We start from the raw sequence: 15,956 nt of genomic DNA, 5'->3' as shown, positions 1-15,956 counted from the left end.
ATAAAACATTTTGGCATAAAACAGATCTGATAAAGCCACTTAGACGTCCACTGTGATGGATTCTATTTTTGGGACCTTGCATCGCGGTGATAGTGAAGTCCTACTGGCCAAAGTTGATAAAATTTGCTCTACGCTATGCAATATTTAAAGCAGCTGTAACCTTAGAATTTTTTTCTGGATTATTTAATTTCATTCTCTCTTTCTCTTTATCTCTCTCTCCTTTACGATTTATTTTATAGTTGGTTCTTTTTCAAATCATGCAGGAGCGAATATCTTAAAGCAAAGTGCCATACCGAACGTCTTAGAAGATGTGGGAAGTCCTGGGTTTCCCTTTTGTATCGTCGAAGGTGTCAAAAAACAGATTCGATGTAATTCTAAGAAGCTAACATATCAGTAACAACATGACAATCACAGCCGGTGAAAAGGACAAGCTTTTCAAACTGTAACCGATGGTTGACCTCCTAAAATTCCGCTTCAAGCAGCTTAGTAAAATATAGAACTTATCTCAGTGTTATTGAGTCCGTTGTCCAGGTTGCAGCGGTAGCTTGCAACCCAGTAAGAGACGATCACGTCCCATACTAAAAATTAAAATAAACCATAGCTCCTAAAAATAGTGTCAGAAAGAAACAGAAAACACACTATTAGAACCACCTTGCCCGAAATTCCTATATAGGGAACTTACAGTCTCTTGGCGTGAACAACAAAGAAAACATATTGGGTTGCAAAACAATACAACTGGCTTCCCCCAAACCCCATCATAACCTAACCACCAGCCCAAAAGCATCCTAACTTAATCTAGTCCAACCTATCCACACATAACCTAGCCGAACATTTCATTTCTTGGCAATGGCAAATGTGTAGAAGGCTCTTCAAGAACCTTTCTATGAGATGAAGAAGGCCATAAACTTATCGCTTCGAGATGAGCTCTTTTGGCCCCGAGATCGCAGTAAGAAGATCCGAATCCTCTGTGAAAACACTGGGGCTTCTGCTCACGTTTGCACTGCTTTCAGAAGATTCACTCTGATCTAATCTTCTTTTTCTATTGTTTTCGAAGAAGAATTACACTTGGATTGGTCTGTGGACTGAAGTGATGCATTTAAAGAGTCATCTGTTTTGCTCTCTTCTCCTTGGTCACCAGGGAGCATTGTAGTTGATGGTTGTGTATGAAAAGTATCTTGGTCTTCTGTTCTTTGTTTAACACTAATTGTTTGTTCACCTTGTCAATTTGAAACTTCGCCTTTTGTTTTTAGCTAAGATGAAACAGTACTGAAAACTCTAGATAATATTTTGAAAAGTCCATAATTGTTTTGTACACTAGTAGGCCTTTCATAAAGCTTAAAGTTTTGACTTTTTGGCCTAATTCTTAAGAACGATTCTTGAAACATAATGCCCGTTAAATCAGAATAATAAGCTTCGTTATAACAAGATCTTGCTCTTAACGCTACAGTTTTTGACTTTTTGTCCTGATTCTTTAAGAACTATTCCTGAAACACATTGATCGTTTAATTAGAATAATAAATCCAGTAGAAATACATTCAAAATAATTTTCCAAGCGTAAAACTACCACATATCACCATCAATAAATGAATTAAACCGAGAACGAAAAGAAATTACAATAAATAACCAATTCAAAATCAAAAACGGGCAAAAATCAACATGAGTAGGGCTGAGTAGGGATTTTACACCTCCTCAAGATCAAAATATAATTTGCATTTTACTGAAAACAAAATACGTTTTAAATGTATTCACTTTACTAATTTTAATAAATAAAGAAGTATTAAGACTATAAGGAATAAAAATATGTGTATTAAACTGACATTAGACGGTTATTTGTTGTTTTTAATAAAGCGCAAATCATGTTCTGGTCTTGAGAAGCATGGGGGTTGTCAGCCCTTCTCCTTTTAATTTTTGCTCGTTTTGAGTTTGACTAGGTTATCTATTTTAATTTCTGTTAGTTTTTGGGTTTCATTTATTTTTAATGGTGATTTGTGGCAGTTTTACCTTGGAAGATGAGAGAAACACACTTGTAGAATTTGACAATGCTTTCATCCGTAAAAACTTAAACACTAAGAATTTGTGTGTTCCGAAAGCCAACTATCTTTTCAACGGAAAGCTGAACCTTCTTAAGCTTTTTGGTGCCATGTGTTTTTAGCTGAATTTTGATGATTGTTTGTCTACCTTTTATTTCTTCTTTTTTTTTTTTTTAATTTGGAGCCCGCTACTGCCAAAACTTGCAGAATTGTATATGGACGTTTTTGTAATAAAAATGGATCTGGATTTTTTTCTAAGTTTTAAATATACCTTTGGTGTGTGAAATCTTCTTTTTTCCGTTCCTTAGCACCGTTCAATGAAGAAATAACTCAAATAAAATTCTCCAATTTGGAAACCTTATTTTCCATGGGGGCATTTTCCACGGGCGGTAATTTTTGGGGCATTTTCTGGGAGATGGGATGTTGGGGGTATTTAACGTGGGGTGTGTGTTTTCCTCGGGCGTATTTTACGTGAGAAGTATTTTCCGGAGGTGGGGTATATCCTCCGGGGGGAGTAAACGCCTAGAACCGACTTTTCATAGTCCCTGGGGAAAGGGCTGTATGTGTTAACGGAAGTATCAGTATCGGACATATTTGTATCACGCGTATGGATCGAACTATTGATATCGTGTGTATCGGTATCGGACATATTGGTATTGCGGGTATCGGTATTGAGTGTTTTTTTCTAATTATGGTGTTGTACCTTCTATCATGGTTGCAGTAGTAGCTGATACCTAGTAAAGAGTACTCAATAACTGATAACTATTATAAATTATTTTAAAACTTTGGGATAAAGATAAATATTATTTTAATAGCCGCAAAGTCATTGAACACAACATAAAAACAATGGAATGATTTATCGGGCAACATATTTGTCGCATTATCTATAGCACCAATAGTGAGTAATATACAACTGTAGATTGTAGAAAACACGCTTTTGTATTACTCAAAATTAAGACCAAATAAAATTAAGAACAAATAAACGAAATTAAGAAGAAGAATAAGTAAACCATAATATGAACTCCAAAAATCTGGTTATTTCTCTCTATACAACAGAATATTTCAGGTTATGCTACACATTCTGAAACTAGTCTGTAGTCCTAATATTATCAAGGTGACTTTACCCCGGACTTGCCGACAAATTAATCATGAAATTGTCCTTTTCAGAACCGAAAAGAGATCCGATCAAAGACTGAGCTCATTGTCCAGAAATTATACCAGGAAGAAAAAGCAACAATCATAAAATTAAAATTTCAATCGGTTTGCTTTTACTGCTTCAAAACTCCTATATTATTTGGTGTTGTCAGTAAAGCAATAATTTTCTATAATCCTACAAACATAGGAAAATGTTATCAGTTGCTCTATCTGCACTAGTTTTATCCACATAGGTTAAATAGACTGTGAAACAATAAATTTTGTTCATTTTAAGTTTCAACTTTGCTCTCTACTTTCCTCTAGAAGTTTTTCTTAAATTTAGTAGTCCAAGAAGAAGAATAAAACATACAACACACAGAAATGAAATGAATAATCAAGTTAAAATTTAAACGAACGGAAATTCACAGAAGTTTGAGTTGGGAAACTAGCCCATTAGACCTCCTGAAGGCTTCAAAAGTAAGAAGAAGAAGATGAGTCAAATTCTTTTTTAAAATCCTAGGAATCACGTAAGCATCAATGTATATCAAACAATATATTCAAAAAAGCATGGATTAAGCAAAAGAAAAGAATAATGATTTGAGAGACTTCAGAAAAGAGTCATTGGATTTTTTTCTTCATCCGAAAATCTTGCTAAGGAAACCTCCTGAACTTTTTGTGTCCTAGAAGTAAAGAAAAAAGTTAATATTTATAATTTGGCTTCCGTCTTACTCATAAACCCTATTCTATATCATACTACCACAACTACTACTACTAACAACAACTCAGTGCAGCACCAAGCCGCCTGAGGCCAACACAGTTACACAGCCAAAACATATCACTCCACTCCAGTCTGTGCAAAGCTTCACTCTTTAGCTCCTCTATTGAAGCTCCATCTTCCTTTAAATCTTTCTTTTTTATCTCTTCCTCTTTCAACTTGCTTTTCACGACTTGCTTTTCGTTTAGCCCTAGATGGATGGTCGAAAGGCCCAATGTTTGACAACCTCTCATCCTTCATCCGTAAAATCTCAGCCTCTCAAAGGACGTTTCAGAGCCATTCTTGAATGCTGGCATAGTCGTGGCTTCTGATCAGGGTTGCCATCCCAAGTGTTTTATCACTATTTCTACTGATTTTTTATATTGCCTAAGAAAACAAATTACTAAATCAACACATAAAATCACTTGATTATTGAAGAAAATCACTAAATCAACCAAAAATTCAATAAAATCTAGTTTTTTTCCGGACAGTAACCCTGCTTCCGATTATTCTAACTTTAGTTCGCAGGCTTATCTTCCTATTTTTTCAGACCTTTCTCAACTGAGATTAAATAAAAAAACAAGTTTTTTATTAACTGAAAGTAAGGAGCGACATTGAAACTTAAAACGAACAGAAATTACTCCGTGCATGAAAGGGGCTGTTCCTCCCTCAACGTCCCGCTCTTTACTCTAAAGTTTTACTATTTCTCTCAATTCTACTTTATTAAACAGTAAATAACTTTAGCGTAAAGAGCGAGACGTTGAGGGAGGAACATCCCCTTTCATGCACGGAGTAATTTCTGTTCGTTTTAAGTTTCAATGTTGCTCCTTACTTTCAGTTAAAAAACCTTGTTTTTTTATATTTAATTTCTGAACATTTTTGAATTAATGCATGTTTTTATTTTGGCTCTCCGCAAATGAATAATTAAAACGAAATTTGCATCTTATTTTTTTTTTGCTAAATGGCTTTCTCTTAGTTTTGATGAGATTTTATTAGTTTGATTAGTTTTGATTTTGATCAGTTGCCCTCCAATTTTTCGGTTACTTAAAAAGGCAACTAGAATTTTTAATTTTTAACGAACGTTTTTATTAGTAAAAACTATACATAACTTGCAAATTAACTTACTTAACGAACTTCTATATTCGTATATTTTTATTATGTATATGAGGGGGTTTGCCCCCTCGTTAGTACCTCACTTTTTATACTAAAACTTTAATTTTGTCCCAATTCTTTAAGATTGACCCCTGAATCAAAGACAAAGGCTAAGATTGACAAAGGCTGTAGAATAAATAGTTAAAATTACTAAAAATACTTTAGCGTAAAGAGCGAGCTATTTAGGAAGAGATGGACGCCCCATATGCGTAATAAGCTCTGTTCGTTTTAAGTTTTAATGCCGGTTCTTACTTTCAGTTGAAAAAACTTTTTCATATTTATTTTTTCCTTTTTAAAAATAAATAATGCTAGAAAATCCCGCGCCCCCTTCATGGAATTTCTCTTCTCCCATGACGAATTCCTCCAAGGGAAGATCCTCCCACTTAGCCCCCTCCCCTCAACCCCCCTCCTACCAAAAAATCATCCTGAAAAGGTCTGTACACTTCCAAATAATCATTACTGTATGTAAACGCTGGTCAAAGCTTGTAACTTTCAGCCCCTCCCCTGGGGACTGTGGGGGAGTAAGTGAGCCCCAAAGACATAGTTATTATGTTCTTCAACTATGCTGAACAAAATGGCTATCTTAAAATTTTGATCTGTGACTTTGGGAAAAAATCAGCGTAGGAGAGGGCCTAGGTGCCCTCCAATTTTTTGGGTCACTTAAAAATGGCACTAGAACTTTTAATTTCCGTTAGAATGAGCCCTCTTACAACATTCTAGGACCATTTGGTCGATACGATCACCCCTGGAAAAAAAACAAACAAACAAATAAACACGCACCCGTGATTGGTCTTCTGGCAAAAAATACGAAATTCCATATTTTTATAGATAAGAGCTTGAAACTTCTACAGTAGAGTTCTCTGATACGCTGAATGCGATGATGTGATTTTCGTTAAGATCGTATGACTTTTAGGGGGTGTTTTCCCCTATTTTCCAAAACAAGGCAAATTTTCCCAGGTTCGTAACTTTTGTTGAGTAAGACTAAATGTGATGAAACTTATATATTTAAAATCAGCATGAAAATCCTATTCTTTTGATTTGTCTATTGGTATCAAAATTATGTTTTTTAGAGTTTCGTTTACTATTGAGCCGGGTCGCTCCTTACTACAGTTCGTTATCACGAACTGTTTGAAAAAAAAAATACTCTGCATCCTGGCTATTTTACTTTTAGCAAATTTACTGCTAATATTAATAATATGAGGAAATGAAGCTATTTACTTGATTGGCTATTTGATACCTAAGACACGCCTTCAACCTTATTTTTACTTAGTGCAAGTTATTTAGTTTTCTTACTAGCAATTTACAACCCATCTTTTCATCTTAAATCTTAAAATTGCCATAAATTCATTTTGGTAGCATTTTTATGTTGGGTACTCATGTCATTTGCATAATCTAGGTCTAATAGTCGAAGTCGGAGTTAGGTTTTTCCTCAGGAGAGGCAAATGTAGACTGTGCTACCCCCTTACTTAAGACTGTGCTACCCCCTTACTACCCATTAATACTTAATATAACTTTTTTGCCCCAAAAATATTATAATTTACGCCTCTTTTGCCACCCCCGAATGTGCTGCCCAGGGTTTTTGGCTCCTCTAGAACCCTTCCCCTAGACCCAGCTCTATAAGAGAATTTTACCTTCGCATTTGCTTGTATTTTCTTCCATACCTTCGGCCATATTCATTATGACAAAGTCCATCAAAATAATTCCTACAAAGTGGGATAGGGGACAACTCTGCCAAACTTTTCATTCCGCACAATGGAATGAATTTTCATTTCATTCCAGTCAATTGGTAATCTCACTTAAAGAATTAATTTTTGTACTTTATTTGAGAAACGTTATTCTTGTACATACAACTAATCGCTTTAATGCACTTATTTGGTGTACCATTCAATGACAGAGCCTTCACAAAAGCTTTAAAGATTTCTGATGATTCCAGCACCTTAGTTGTCAATCACCTAAAAACAAAGTTTTTCTGAGGGAAATAAAGAATGAATTTGAAACTTAAAACCAAAAAAAAATATTATTTCAAAGCCTATCTAACTTATATCGACAAAACTAGTGCAAATAAATCCACTTTTGATATTTCCTTAGGCTTGTAGGATTACAGAAAACTAGCGCTTTACTGAAAACGCAAAACAATATAGGAGTTTTGGTATAGTAAAAGTAAACCATTTAAGGACACTTTTAATTGTGCAAAAATAAAGCATTTTAGAACTGTTGCTTAATTTTTTGGTTTAACTTCTGCACAATGAGCTCAGTACAATGATTGACTGCCATTCATTGGACTTGGCTAATTGGATCTGAAATTGGATCTGGAAAGGGACAATTTATTATTGTTTTTTAGACAAGTTCGAAGTGAACTAATCCTGGTGGTATTAGGACTATAGACTCACTTGATTTATGATTGCTGATTTATGATGCAATGATTTATTTGCTCTTCATTTCGAGTAATAATGGGTGAGACCAAAATGTTCCCTGATAAATCAATCAATTATTTTCCATGGTGTTTTATTACTTTGCACGTATTAAGGTAATATTTATACTTATGCCCTAGTCTTTAAGATTATTTTAATTGTATACATAATTTCACTGATATCACAACTCGTATAAGACTATGACAAACTTTATAGATTAATTTGCTGCTGTAAGGTTATGTACTAACTTTTGACTCCTAAATCAATATTGTTGTTTTTATGCTTGGTTTTTGTGTTTTCAGTAAATCACTAGTTCTCTGTAATCCTACAAACATAGAGAAATATCAACAGTTGATTTATTTGCGCTAGATTTGTCGATATATTTTTGATAGGCTGTGAAGTAATAATTTTTGTTCGTTTTAAGTGTCAACCTCACTCTTTACTTACCTCGAAAAAAGTTTGATTTTTTAAATTAATCCGTGCCCGTTTTTTATTTAAATTCAATGTAGAAGCAACACTGCGAACATAATTTTTGCTGGGGAGAGGCAGCCCCGTCATATAGGAAACAATTTAATCGGTAATTGTTTTACAAATAAATCTAACAAATTTTCCCTAATAATTATGTATATTCCTGGTTTTTTTTATCCTGGTATTCCTGGTACTACAAAAAAAACGATTAATTTCCTTCAAAGTAAATAAATACATCCAACAATCCTATTCCCTCACTGCCATCCATCCAACCACTCCTCCCTACCACCCATCCACCCACTCCTCCCTACCACCCCCACCAAAACAAGACCTCCCTACCACCTCTCATCATCTCACAAATAAAGGCAACTTCAACCATTCTTTATAAATTATTCTTTTAAGAACCGTTTTTATGAACAATTAATTTCTTAAGAACAAATTTCAATCACGAGTACAAGCTGATCTAATAGAAAAGGAAGTCTAGAGTGTCAGCAGATAACATCCCACGGCCTTCCCTGGGGTTCTGCAATGGCCTTGCCTTCATCAGGGATGAGATTGAAATTGCTATTTACTAAAAGCTTGAAATTGCTGAAATTGCAGTTTTAGAATACATTTCACACACGGTAGACACTTCACTACCCGACTCTGAGCTGAAACTAGAAATTGGGCCGTGAGTTAAAATTGAGCTTGAAATTAACTTTGGTGAAGATTGAAGGGTCGATTGAAGGTTGATTGAAGCACTCGTCAATCGATTGACGGAAGCTTTCGATCAAAATGATCGACCGTCTCTGGCTTCCTTCGAAATACAGCTTGGGTTCAATTATTAGGTTGAGCATCATGTGCTGGGCTTGGGTCGGGGGAAGTGGAGGGGAATATATACTGCAGCATTGGTGGTGAATCTGGCTGAAAAAGCCCAGTGTGTACGCCATTCACCTTCGCCCACCCGAAAGCTTCTTTACGCTATACACTACTGTCATCTGCCATCTGCTGTCATCTACTGTCATCTGCAGCAACTCATTGCTGACAATTTCAGTAAAAGTCAAGCACCAGTCCTTACATTTATGATTGTTTAATGTGTGCTTACTGTTTATAATGTATTGTTTTTAAATTCATCAAGTAGCATGTTTGTTAAATAGTTATTTTTCTTCATTACCACATGAATAGCATCTACTTCAATAGCATCCCCTTTTCCCCCCAATAAAAATGCTGTAGCTACGCCTTGCATGGAGGTTTCAAGCTCCTATCAACAAAATCTGGTAATTTGTATTCCCCCCCCCTAAAATGACGGATATATGCTTATTTTTAAGCAGTTTTGGACTCTTTGTAATGACCAAAAGAAATTGGGAACATCCTGACACCGCTTCATCGCCAAACGAAAACCCCCAGCCTAAGATGCTATTGATTACAATTTTCTAGGCAGCAATTTGGTTCAAAACCGATGCAGGTCTAGAAAATATGTCTCTGAGGATGATATTACAAGTCCCACTTCAAAGGCAAGGCTCGATCCCATACCCTGAAATTCGCAAAAGAATACGTGTTGCTAATTTATTACTAAATTTTAAAGAATTAGACATGTTTTGCTTTTGTTGAAGTCAGAGTGACTCAAGGATATTCAATCTATGTGATCGATGGCGCATATAGAGGCCCTGTATAATATATGTATGTATAATAAGAAATTATTACGCATGTGAGGTGAGCCGCCCTCTCCTAAATACCTCGCTCTTTGTGCTAAAGTTTTGTTCAGAACTTTTAAAAGAACCTATTATTCTAATTAGCGGCCTTTGTGATTCAGGAGCCATTCTTAAGTAACTAGAACAAACAAGAGCTAAGAGCTCATATGGCACTTGTGACGAGGCCAGAAGAGCTAAGAGCTAAGAGCTCATATGTTGTGAGCTCTAACAAAATTCTAAGAATCAATAGATTGATTTAAAAGGAAAATCATAGGCTTAATGCCGGTCAGGATTTAAAATAAGAGCTCTGAGTCACGATGTCCTTCTAAATATCAAAATTCATCAAGATCCGATCACCCACTCGTAAGTTATAAATACCTAATTTTTTCTAATTTTTCCTCTCCCTTTAGCTCCCCAAATGGTCGAATCTGGGAAAACGACTTTATCAAGTCAATTTGTGCAGCTCCCTGACATGCCTACCAATTTTCATCATCCTAGCCGTCCAGAACCACCAAACTCGCCAAATCACTGAAACCCTCCCCCAAACTCCCCCAAAGAGAACGAATCCAGTACGGTTACGTCAATCACGTATCAAGGACATTTGCTTATTCTATCCACCAAGCTTCATTCCGATTCCTCCACTCCAAGTGTTTTCCAAGATTTCCCCCTCCAACTCCCCCCTATTTCAAAAGATCTGGTCGGGATTTGAAATAAGAGCTCTGAGACATGAATTCCTTCTAAATATCAAATTTCATTAAGATCCGATCACCTATTCGTAAGATAAAAATACCCCAATTTTCACGTTTTCCAAGAATTCCGGTTTCCCCCTCCAACTCCCCCCAATGTCACAGGATCTGGTCGGAATTTAAAATTAGAGCCTTAAAGCACAAGATCCTTCTAAATATCAAATTTCATTAAGATCTGGACACCCATTCGTGAGTTACAAATACCTCAATTTTCGAAATTAGCCCCCCCCCAACTCCACCAAAGAGAGCATATCCGGTCCGGTTATGTCAGTCACGTATCTTAGACAGGTTTTTATTCTTCCCATCTAGTTTCATCCTGATCTCTCCGCTTTAATTATTTTCTAAGATTTCCGCCCCCCCCCCAATTGCCCCCCCCCCCAATGGCGCTGGATCCGGTTGAGATTTAAAATAAGAGATCTGAGTTACGAGGTCCTTCTAAATATGAAGTTTCATGAAGATCCGATCGCTCCGTCGTAAGTTAAAAATACGTCATTTTTTTTAATTTTTGAGAATAACCCCCCCTCCCAATAAAGCGGATCCGTTCCAATTATGTGAATCACGTATCTAAGACTTCTGCTTTTCCCCACCAAGTTTTATCCCGATCCCTCCAATCTAAGTGTTTTCCATGATTTTAGGTTCCCCCATCCCAAACTCCCCCCAATGTCACCAGATCCGGTCGGGATTTAAAATAAGAGCTTTGAGACGGGATATTCTTCTAAATATCAATTTTCATTGAGATCCGATCACCCGTTCGTAAGTTAAAAATACCTCATTTTTTCTAATTTTTCAGAGTTAACCCCCCCCAACTACCCCAAATAGAGCGGGCCCGTTCCGGTGATGTCAATCATGTGTCTAGGACTAGTGCTTATTTTTCCTACCAAGTTTCATCCCGATCCCTCCACTCTAAGTGTTTTCCAAGATTTTAGGTTTCCCCCTCCCAAACTCCCCCCAATGTTACCAGATCCGGTCGGGATTTAAAATAACAGCTCTGAGAAACGATATCCTTCCAAGCATCAAATTTCATTAAGATCTGATCAACCGTTTGTAAGTTAAAAATACTTCAATATTTCTATTTTTTCCGAATTAAGGGCCCCCCACTCCTCCCCAGATAGTCAACTCGGGAAAAAGACTATTTCTAAGTTAGTCTGGTCCGGTCCCTGATAAGCCTGCCAAATATCATCGTCCTAGCTTACCCGGAAGTGCCTAAAGTAGCAAAACCGGGACCGACAGACCGACAGAATTTGCGATTACTATATGTCACTTGGTTAATACCAAGTGTCACAAAAAATCAAACATTAGCGAAAAAGAGCGAGGTATTGAGGAGAAGGCGACCCCTCGTATAAGTATTAAATTTTTTTCGTTCTAAGTTTTATTGTTGCTTCTTACTTTCTGTTGAAAAAACTTTTTTTTTTAATATGTAATTTAGATAAGGTGTGTACTGTCTATATTTTGACTTATGACAGCTGCATTGCGTTCTTAATGATTTTTTAATGATTAACATTTAATCATTTATGACGACTGCACAGGCAATTCCCGAACGATCGGGAGTCAAATGAGCTATATCGTGCCTCTCATGGCAAATTTGAGGGAAAGTGAGCTTTATGGGCCTCTTTTGGCTCATATCCAAAAGAGACTGAAAGAGAAACTGAGCTTCATCGGTCACATAGATTGAATATCTTTTTGTCACTCTGACTTTAGCAAAAGTAAAATTCAGTAATAAATGAGCAAAACATATTTTTTTGCAAAATTGAGGAGGGGGGAGAGGGTCAAGTCTTGCCCTTGAAGTGGGACTTAATATCATCCTCAGAGGCATATTTTCCGGACCATACGTCAGTTTTGAACAAAATTGCTGTTTAGAAAGTTTTAATTGATTGTACTTGAGACCGGGGGTTTTGTTTGGCGATGAAGAGGTGTTAGGGAGCCCAAAATTTCTTTAGGCCTTTTCGAAGAGTCCTAGAACTTCGAATTCGCTGAAAAATAACCCTTTTCTATGCAAAAATTCTTCTATACGATTTATGAGAAAAAACTAATAGTACAAATAGTAAATAACACACGGAAAGCGCATTGCTCTTCACTAAGTCATCGATATTGCGACCACCATGATCTGATAAAATAATCGCGTCTTCAAGACCATCTCGAATTCTTAATTTTTGTATTAGACGACATGCATATATATATATATATATTTATATATATATATATATATATATATATATATATATATATATATATATATATATATATATATCAATTGTATCAAAACCAATAATATCAATTGCGAGCAGGGCATTTGTCCCCCATATTTTCCCCCTGGATTTCGAATAATACCTCTGTTTGAGGTATTTCAAATAAAAATGCCTTTTTTGTTATTTTCATTGAAAATAAAACAGCAAACGTACCATTCTAAATTTCAAAAATTCATTTATCCCTCCCCTTAAAAAAATTGTTAGTTGACGTCACTGATCAATACAGGAACTAAGTCAAAACAGATTTATTCTTTAAAACAAAGACAATTTCTTGGAAATAGTGAAAAAAATCTAAATTTTCGAAAGGGTGGGGGGGGGGAGGGTTCAGGTCTCCTGCATAACAACCTGTTTGCATCATATTAACAGAGAAAGAAATTGGATGATTAGTCATTGGAAGAAGATGTTATGCTCGGTGCCTCATATAGGTAGCAAAAGAACTACAATTGCATTTTCTCAACGTTTAATGAGCAAATCAGCCCCTGAGTGGGTGGTTAAAGACCACCTCGTCAACTTCAACATAGACAATCATTGGTTTTGCTTGGGGAGGGGGGTAAAGGAGGCTAGCTGTCCCTGGGCGCATCCCATGAGGTGGTACCAAACCGAGTTTTTTTGGTTATTTTATGGTAGTGATGGTGGGGTGGTGGGGGCAAAAACCAACATTGTCCCCAGGAGCTGAAAACCCCAGCTACGCCTGTGTAGAAAGCCAAGGCTGAGTTCCCTCAATTTTGTTTCAAGCTTAAAGCGTGTCAGATTAAAATTTACTTACATCTTTCTTGTCCTTGGAGATTTTTGTCTCATCTGTTCCATTCTTTTGAGTTGTGGCCACTTTAATGTCAGTTCTTACTGTGGTTGTGTTGTTAGTCCTTACACTTGATACATTTTTATCATTTTCTAACTTTCCTCCTTGCATAGTATTCACGGGAAGACTGTGAGACACATCCTTCTGGGTAATCCCACTGTGGATGACCTTCTTATTATTGTCAAAATCTTTTCCTGGTACTGGAGAGTTTACATTACCCTGAAAATTGACAGGCGATCTTGAATCACCAGCCTTTTCTTTCTTTTCTGCTTCTTTTTTTGCCACTGTTGCAATCAATTCGTCTTGTATTTCTTTAGGAAGGGAAGGTCTCCTTTGACCAGAAGTTGATGTGGAAAAACCAGAATCTCCTTGAGCAGCAAAGGGTAACCTTGAATTATCCCCTTTTTCTTTCTTTTCAGCTTCTTTTCTTGCCACTGTTGCAATCAACTCGTCCTGCACTTCTTTAGGAAGTGAGGGTCTTCTCTGAATGGAAAGGAATGGATCTTCCCCGGTTTTTTGTTCATTCCCGGTTGGTTTATTTAAGCCTGGACTCGTTATTACTCTATCAGCTCCTTTGTTTGACGACTCTGGAACAGGTTTATCTGCGAAAGGTCTTTGAGAAAGAGAACCGAAAGCGGAGCCTCCAGAATTTGAGTTGAAAGGCAATTTCTGACTCTGGAGGTCAAACTGAGGTTTTACGGATTCTGTAGCCTTTGGACTGTTGCTATCCAATTTAGAATTCGTTAAAATTGAATCTTCAAAATTATTCGAAAAACTACTTCCTGCATTTGAACTTGAAGATAGAGGCTTTGGAGAATTCAACGCGATGGAAGCCGTTGATCTACTTGCTGGCTTTAGCGTAACAGTAAGTTTTGATATCTCTTGTCCAAATGTTGGCTCCTTTGGGAGTTCTGCTTTTGATATAACTGGCTGCGAAGAGCCTTTTTTACCAAGATCAATAGTGGTATCTTTAAAGATACTAGACTGTCCGTTCTTTAGATCTGTCGGTCCTTTGGAGATCACTGGCCTATTATTCACACCTTGTCCCTGGGGTGAGACAGGACTTGAAGGACGAGAATCATCGTTACCTCTCTGCTCCCAAAAGTTTACTAAGTCTTTGACAGATGATTGCCTTTCCAAAATTGGTTTCTCTGGTTGTGGTAATGGGGGAAAATCTTGGTCGTTCTTTACCTTGGCATTATCGATTCTCAATATTTCAGGCCTTTTTATTGGTTCCCTTAAATCTACAGGAATTGCACTAACACAGTAACACAAAAGCAACATTTTAATTTCAAGACTCATCTTAAGGCTTGATTAAGACTGAGAAGTAACTGAACTATTGCATGCTAATGTTGACCATTTATAGACACCCACACAAGGGACTATGAACCTTGGCTTTTCTCGTTTGGACTAGTGACAAAGATGTATCAACCGGTTTATTAACATATATAATTTTCGTCTTTGAAGCCATAGTCTCAAGAACACTGCTTTACAAAAAATTATATGAATATTTTTAGCACAAAACTAACCAAAATGAATTAAACACATGCCATAAAATAATAAAAGCTTAAGATTTAAGACTTTTCTATGTAAATTCTTAATTAGCAATTCTCGGAAACATGTTGACCGAGTTGGAATGTTGGAAATTCAAGAACTGCAAGCTTGAAAGAAACGAGAAGCGCCCACTTTCGGAAATCAAATACGCCAGTCAGCGTGTGCCAAGCGTGGGGAAGTGTGCCAAACGTGGCGGAAACTGTGTCATATGTGGCACAAAATGTGCCAAGCGTGGTAGGGCTGTGCAGCGCATGTGACATTCTAATTGCGCACCCGGTGGCGGAAAATTGGCCCCAACCCCTTGAAAAAATAATTCGTGGGTACTTGTCTGTTATGCAAAACATCATCAAGAATTATGCTGCCTGAGGTATGACAAAACCGGTTTGACTCGGTTATAATTTGCTTATTTTTAGTGATAATACTACGATGTACATTTTGATTAAATATTTAATATTTAGAGGTAATTGAGGGTTAGGACAGTTAGGGTTAGGTATTTAATATAATACGTTCTGTGCGGCCTGCTTTCCATAATTATTTATCATAGTTTCCATAATTTTGTTTCTAAAGTATTATATAATTACCATGCTTTGGTATATTTCATAAGGATTACCCTAATTTCACTTCTCCAGGATGCTCTGTCTAACAGACAAGCACCATTATGTGTAGTTTACTAAGGTAGTCATTGTTTGAAAAGGCAACGAAAGAATACACTATAAAACTAAAAAAGTCAACAAAGAACATAAAAGAATACATACCGTATAATACGGAAGTACCAAATTCACTAAGTCATGAATTCGCTATAATTTTTTTGTAGAAACAATTATTCTACTAACTTTGCTGCATCATAAGCTTTGAACATAATATTTAAAAAATTTGGACAACAATTCGACTTGTAAGAAAAAATTATAAATGCTGTTAGGTAATAAGTTTTGTTAGCTCATAGCTCAGGGGAGCGAAATTGCTAGTAGAATTTGCTACCCATTTTTTTTTTG

The 15,956-nt window shown here is 36.5% G+C and overlaps 1 protein-coding gene across 1 annotated transcript; it reads right to left on the bottom strand.

Moving 5' to 3' along the window:
- Positions 1–3,704: 3,704 nt before the first annotated feature.
- LOC136025889 (uncharacterized) lies at positions 3,705–14,752 on the bottom strand. Its single transcript, XM_065701936.1, has 2 exons — positions 13,378–14,752; positions 3,705–3,844 (listed from the first exon to the last, which is right to left on the bottom strand). The coding sequence occupies exons 1-2, from the start codon at positions 14,710–14,712 to the stop codon at positions 3,800–3,802; spliced, it is 1,380 nt and encodes a 459-aa protein (XP_065558008.1). The 5' UTR covers positions 14,713–14,752; the 3' UTR covers positions 3,705–3,799.
- Between the last annotated feature and the right edge of the window lie 1,204 nt (positions 14,753–15,956).

Source organism: Artemia franciscana, chromosome 4, assembly GCF_032884065.1.
Source record: "Artemia franciscana chromosome 4, ASM3288406v1, whole genome shotgun sequence".
In the NCBI taxonomy this organism is placed as follows: domain Eukaryota; kingdom Metazoa; phylum Arthropoda; class Branchiopoda; order Anostraca; family Artemiidae; genus Artemia; species Artemia franciscana.
The sequence above is the reverse complement of the archived record's forward strand: the minus strand, read 5'-3'. Positions and strand labels throughout refer to the sequence as shown.